A 7,081-nucleotide genomic window follows, 5' to 3' on the forward strand; every position below is an offset into this window, starting at 1 on the left:
TTGATATCGAAAAAGCTTTAATAGAGAAATTAACAACATATCAACCCCACTATTTTTTATATAATTGAACTTATATTAGAATCTAAAATCTCTTAAATAAATAAATTAATTGAAAAGTTAATCCATGAACAAATAAATTCTTATGCTCACTATTAGATTTAAATTGATTATTATCATTTTTCATGAATATTTTAAAATTTAAATTAATAAAAAAAAAATAATAAGACGTTATGGAGTGACCCATGTAATGCAGTGGTTAAAATCATCAAGATTCAAATTTTGTTGGACAGTTATGCACACGGATTTGAACAACAATAGTGTTCGACACCAAGGTACCCCTTACCGATAAAAGTAAATAAAAATAAATAATAAGATGTTAATAAAAAAGAAGGTGATAAAAGACACCCCAAAAATTTAACAAAACAATCAATTTCAATTAATTTTTTTTTTCAAATAGCACTCCATATAAACTGCAGTGCATCTATAAATAATCCTCATAGATTGAAGGAACTAGACACCATGACCAACCAATTTAAACTTTTTGGAATTGCATTCCATATTATACATGTATTTGCTTAGACTCCATCTCTCGACCATCAGACATGCCAGACGTTTGGTCGGCATCCGCAACGGGATTTTCTCTATAAGTATACCGAGATGAACAGAACAAGAAATATACCACATTCACAGCCCCCATGGCAGACAAAAGCCAGTAGAGATAATCAAGACGACCAAGATTAACATTATCGTCAAGCCAATCGGGCTTCCCATGAACACCCGTAGTTCTGTGAATGACCGACACAAAAACAGCGCTTAAATAGTCCCCCGACGCATACATGCAAGATGCCAGCGCCATGGCAGTGCTACGTAAGTTAGTCGGAAACTCATTATAGAACAAATTCATATAGCCCACAACGTGAAAGCAAATTCCCAGTCCCTGTATTACAAACTGAGGCACAAGCCAAAACACTGAAATTGGAACAATGGCAGATGGGTCGTCCATGAGACCGTGGCCTTTGGCCACATTCCTTCTCTTCAATTCAACTAAACCGGCTACCAACAAGGAGAGGGAGGAAATAATGTAGCCGATGCCCATTCTTTGAAGCGGTGTGATTCCCCTGTCATGTTTTGTAAGCCTCCTGGTAAGTGGTACTAATACTCTGTCGTAGAGTGGAAGCCATGTGATGACTACTATGAGCGAGAAATAATCGATGGAGGCCGCAGGTAGTGTGAAACTGGTGGAGCCTAGACGTCGATTCATTGTGAGGGCCTGAAAACTACAAATGTTGACTGCTGTCCGCTTGTAATTGAGTCGATGATTAAGCAGGAGTATATGGGTAGAATTGTGAGGATCACTTTCAATTCCTCTATTCTTTGGATTGAACAGAGCCTCCATGGCCGGGCAATGGAACCGTCTGCTTGCTTGCAGTCTCCTTCTCTCGCTATGGCGGCCTTGTTCAGGAACCTGGTTTTCAAGTTGGAAAATGACAGGAAAGTGAGTCGAAGGGAAAGAAGATGAACTAGTAAGACAGTTTTTGTAAACAATGCATCAGTTTGTTGTTTATATGGAGGTATTTCACAGTTGTATATGGGTATAAAAAAATTATGATTTAAATTGACATTCATTTAACAGTTATTAAATACAATTGTCATGGGTAACAGCTGAAATTTAATTTATGTGTAAGAAGATTCTATAGTTGTATATGGGTGTGAACATTTATTTATCTCACATGAGAACGAGAATGAGTTGTTTATATTTTTAATCAATTTTTTACATAAAAACGTTATAAACTTTTAAGAAAGACCTTTCTCGACATATTGTATATATGTATGTCTTTGTATCTATATCTATATCTTTATATGCATGTGTATGTATATGTTTATTTGTATATATATACTAAAAACATATACTAGTAGCATTAGCAATGCAACATATAAAACATTAAATGAATTAGGATTAGGGTTAAGATTAGAATACGATTAGACATAGAATTAGGGCTAAGGCTAAAAATAGGGTTACAGTTACGATTTAAATTAAGGATAGGATTGAGGTTAGAGATAGAATAAAGGTTAAGGTTAGGATTAAGATTAGAGATAAAATCTGAGTTAATGGTACGGTTAGGGTTAGAGTTAGAGGTAGAATTAGAGTCAAGATTAGGGTTAGACATAGAAATAGAATTAGGTTTCATGTTAGAAATATAATAGAGTTAGGGATAGGATTGAAACTGGGTATGAAGTTAATTTTTTATTAGAAATAGAATTAAGATTAATGATATATACCACTAAAATTTGATATTTCATGTATATAAAATTCGAATGATTCAAATTGACATTCATTTAACCATTTTAATTAATATAAATATCATAGATAACAGCTAAAATTTAATTAATACATAAGAATGTATAATTAGATAAAGACTAGGTACCTGAATTTAGGTGTAGGATGAGTTTTTGGGCCCCTTGGGTCGGAATATAACAATGTGGGATCAGAGGGCAGAGGCAAATTCCTTTTCTTGATGAACGCCACGACAATCTGTGCAATACCAGTGAAAGGACTCCCCTGTGGAACCTCACGGTGGAAAATGGGTGTCCCAAGAACGAAGGCAATTAATGAAATGAGCATGAGAAGAGTAGGCACACCGAAGCCCAAACCCCAACTCACATTGGTCTGAAGGTAAAGAATAGCAATGCCGGCCACCAGCACGGTTGCGGCGTTTGCAAGGTAATACCAATTAAAGAAACTATGTAAACTTTTCTTTTGTTGAGCTGCTTCTTTTCCTTTCTCTTGAAACTGATCTGCTCCAAACGCCATGGCACATGGTCTTATTCCCGCTGAGCCAATCGACATGAATACAAACGCCACCACAAGAAAAAACATCTGCTCTTTTGAAGGACTTTTGCATTCTTTTGACTTTGCCTGTTCGTCACTACAATGTGGTGGCCGTAGTGCCGGAACTAGAGCCGTGAGAGTCCAAAGGCCCATTCCCTGCACATTAATGGGATACTTATTATGGAAAACCAAATTATTAATCAAAACTAGGATTTTTTGTTGTTTTATGCTATTTAGATGATGAAAACAATCAAATGTTAGTGCTTGGAATTGGAGGATGTTTACTTTTACGTGATCTAGCATCAAGATAAATATAAAAAGTATTGGAAGATGAAACAAAATTGAAGTTGTACTTACGAGGAAATATGAAAGGGAGGCAATGACTATGGTAAGATATCGGCCGATATAAGAATCTGCAAGAAAGGCTCCTCCCAGGGTTGCAAAGCTTGTTGTACCAGACCAAATATTCAGCATATTTACAATTGTAACTAACTTCATGTTGTATTTTGTTTTTAAATAGATGGACATGTTGGACTGCAACCCGACAACTGCTATTTTCTCGCAGCTCTCATTTCCTGTTCATAAAATCTCTTTTAAAACTGTTTAGCAGATTATTTTATTGATAAATAAAGATATTTTTTACAGCAAGTCAAATTATAATATTGTCATCAGAATTCAATAAATAGTTTCGAGGCAAATTCATTGATCTATATTTCATGAATAGATGTTCACAAAAACCCATCTCTCATGAGAATAAATGATACACACAGCACTCATTGCTCATCAGTCTAAGTAAAGACATTTTCATAGCAAGTCAAATTATGATATTGCCATCAGAATTCAATGAGTAGCTTTCGAGTCAAACTCATTGATCTATATTTCATAATTAGATGTTCACAAGTACCCATCTCTCACGAGAATGAATAGTGCGCTTCACAAAGAGATGCAATGAGCACTAAGTGTACCATTCATTCTCATGAAAAATGGGTTCTTATGAATTTGATTTGAAAACTACATAGTTAAATCTTAATAATAATATTATTACTTACAAATTTGAAATGGAAGAAAACATAGATTTCAAATTACAGACCAATAAATTGATGAGAAAACTCCCTAGGATCATTAGAAATATTTTATGGGAAAAACAATGAATTTACCTATTATATATTGCATGGCTTTCCAACCTCCTTTTGTTTTCCTTTTATAGGACTCATTATCTTCATCATCAACACTCTCCACAGCATTCTTCGTTGTGCTTGGGAGAGCAAAGCAATTAAAGTGATTAAGAATGGGAATATTGCGCCAAGAACTTTTCTCTTCCATTCTTCAAATTGCTCAAGACCAAACTCGCAATTACTGAGAAACTTTTGTAACAGGCATGAGAGTGCTCATCAAGATGCTCACTACTGTATATTACGTCAAATATCCTTCGTAATGTCATCATCGTAATGCCAAACTATAAAATCCCAAAAAAGTCACAATTAGATGGTTATTCTTTATAGCTTAAGAATTAACTTCACGTTCTTCTGTCAACAAAAGCATATTAGACCGGTTTCATTATAATATGACTGACTCTTTTCTCATGCCACTGGGAAAGAAATAAACATAGCAAAATTCAACTGTTTGGCCGACTATAACTAGAAAATGGTATATTCATGTACTACTTAATGGGCGTGGATTCCCTTTTATTCGGCGTGGGATGGATTTTATGAGGGAACTCACGATTTATATCCTTCAAAATGTCGTCGATATGCGAAATAACAGTGACATCCAAGTAGAGCGACCGATTGGATGCTTATAATAATGAAGGAAACTAACGTCACGCTCTTCGATCTCTGAAGAACGAGAAAAAACATATTAAACCGGCCTAATAGTAATGCCGTTTTGTTTTTTATTAATGGTCTGAAAATATTCATTTATCACTAGTTTTAGTGTTTTAAAAAATATTCATTATTCGACTAATTTTTTGTCAGTCTTAAACTAAACACACTAAGCAGCATATTAAGTCTAGAGAATGTTAGTCAACTCTGAGTGTTTAACACTTTTAAGTCTAGAAGTGTATTGTTAGCGTAACCACACACATTAAGCTAGAAAATGTCAGTCAACTTTGAGTGTTTAACACTTTTAAGCCTAGAAGTATAAGATTAGTGTGTGTGATTTAAGCCGTTCCCTAATTTTTTGAGTAAAAGATAGTCTCCATTCTTAATTATTTTGTGAAAAGGCCGTATTTGACACACGACCCTAGCTCATAACTGTTCTTTGATATAAATGTTCTTATTAATTAATTATATAATTACTTATATACATTCTAGAAGCAAAATAAGTCAAAATAAAATTATAAATAATAGTTCGAAAGGAATATATTTCAAAATAGATAGAGTGTGAGCTCTATAATATTTGATCAAATTGTGAGCAAGATGAAAGCTAAATTTCTACCTAGAGATTATCAACTTGACTTTCTCAAGGAATTACAAAATTTGTGGTAAAGAGAGTCAAGTGTGAAGACTTATTTAAGGAGTTTTACAAAATTTCTTTAAGATCAAGCATATTGAATTAGATAATGGAAAGGTTGCTCGATATGTTAATGGATTGACGTTGAATATTCAAGATGAGCTAAGAATGGTGAGGTTGTGATCTATGGAAGAGGTATACTAGTATGCACTAAAGCTAGAAGATAAATTGGCAAGAAATCAAGGAGCTACCATAAGCAAATGTGGATTTAGTAGAGGCAAAGGATAATAGAGAAAAATGTATTCATGATAAGGAGGATAGACCTTCACAAAGTCAAAGGAAAATAATGAAGTCAAAGAAAACCCTCGAAATAAAAAGTTTATCTAGAATAGTATGTAAAATAGGAAAAAAATGTTGCAAGGTCATAATAGATAGTATCTAAGAATTGATAATTTAGATTTAGCTGAAATGGTGCATAAGTTAGGGTTAAAAATGATATCTCATCCTACTCCTTAAAAGTTTTTTTTTTGAAACAAGGTACTAAGTCTTGGTTGATCAACAATAACTAGTGACTTTTCAAATAGGCATTTATGAAGATGAGGTCTTCTTTGATATCATTATTATGAACATATATCTTTTTTTCTTAAGAAGACCTTGGTAGTTTTACAAGAAGGTAATCTTTGATGTGATAGAAAAAAATCATAGTTTGTAAAAGAAAAGATGAAATGTACTATTACATCATTGGTAAGAAGGGAAGAAGAGGTGGGACGTGGGTCAAGGACATTGCTAGCAATTAGAAAATAATTTTTGAAGCAATTTAAGCATGAAAAAGCATGTTTTATGTTTTATGTTTTTCAATCAATTCCTTAAGGTAATTGTATTTTTTAAAATTATCTTGTATTACTTATAGATTATATCATCTTATAATAACATTGAATTTATTTTCTTTTCAATTTTATAAGTAACTAACAACATAAAGATTAAAATTTAACATTAGTTTTTGAAATCTCTCAATTTTTCCTCTTCTAGAATTTTGCATTTTGCCTATTTACTTAAACTATACAATCCTTTCAAAAAATAACATACTTACTCTAGGCATCTAAATATTTTATATGTTTATATTTTATAGATTTATTTTCAATTATAGTGAAGCATTTGTTCAAAATCTTGGAGAAAAAATGCAAAAAGATTTTGGAGGACAAGACAAAGGATCAATAAGACAGCGTCTAAAGGATGATAGCTCAATCACTAAAGATGAGGAGGAAATGGCCGAGTTGTTTGTTAACTTATTTAGTAAGCAAAATACCAATAGTCAAGGCTTCTTTAAAGAACCTAATGGTCTACTTGAGGTTATCCCAGAGGTTATCACAAATGAGAACCTGCTTCTGCATAATGTCAGGGTGTCCTTCCAAGAAGTCAAAGAAGCGGTTTTTTCTTTTGGGGCTTACAAGGCTTCGGGCCCTGATGGGTTCGCTCCGGCCTTCTTCCAAGAGTACTGTGATGTTATTGGTCTGGACATCTTCAATGTTGTAAAGGATTTTTTTAGATTTGGTAAACTCCTCAATCAAGTTAATTCTACCTACATTGCTTTAATTCTGAAGAATAATAATGTTGTCTCCATTAAGGATTTCAGGCCTATTAGCCTATGTAACACTTTGTATAAAATCTTATCAGAAGTCATTGTTAATAGGCTCAAACTTGTGCTAGAGAAAATATTTTTTGCTAATCAAAAAGGCTTTGTTAAAGGGAGACATATTATGGATGTGTTTATCATTGCTCATGAACTTGTGCATTCAATTT

General features: G+C 33.3%; 1 protein-coding gene across 1 annotated transcript; it reads right to left on the reverse strand.

The window, feature by feature from the left end:
- Positions 1–559: 559 nt before the first annotated feature.
- On the reverse strand, positions 560–4,153 carry LOC131043058 (protein NRT1/ PTR FAMILY 2.13-like). The gene is made up of 5 exons (XM_059210214.1): positions 4,015–4,153; positions 3,188–3,405; positions 2,427–2,986; positions 1,292–1,465; positions 560–1,118 (listed from the first exon to the last, which is right to left on the reverse strand). Exons 1-5 carry the CDS (start codon positions 4,151–4,153, stop codon positions 560–562), a joined length of 1,650 nt encoding a protein of 549 aa, XP_059066197.1.
- Between the last annotated feature and the right edge of the window lie 2,928 nt (positions 4,154–7,081).

Source organism: Cryptomeria japonica, chromosome 8 (assembly GCF_030272615.1).
Source record: "Cryptomeria japonica chromosome 8, Sugi_1.0, whole genome shotgun sequence".
Taxonomy (NCBI): Eukaryota; Viridiplantae; Streptophyta; class Pinopsida; order Cupressales; family Cupressaceae; genus Cryptomeria; species Cryptomeria japonica.

Bases quoted from the DNA above. Each gene is read 5' to 3' on its own strand.
- LOC131043058 (XM_059210214.1), bottom strand. From the start codon at position 4,153: ATGGAAGAGAAAAGTTCTTGGCGCAATATTCCCATTCTTAATCACTTT. The intron at 3,406-4,014 runs GTTGGAAAGCCA...TTTTATGAACAG, and splicing joins TAAAAGGAAAACAAAAGGAG to GAAATGAGAGCTGCGAGAAA. The intron at 2,987-3,187 runs GTAAGTACAACT...ATTAATGTGCAG, and splicing joins CCTCCCTTTCATATTTCCTC to GGAATGGGCCTTTGGACTCT.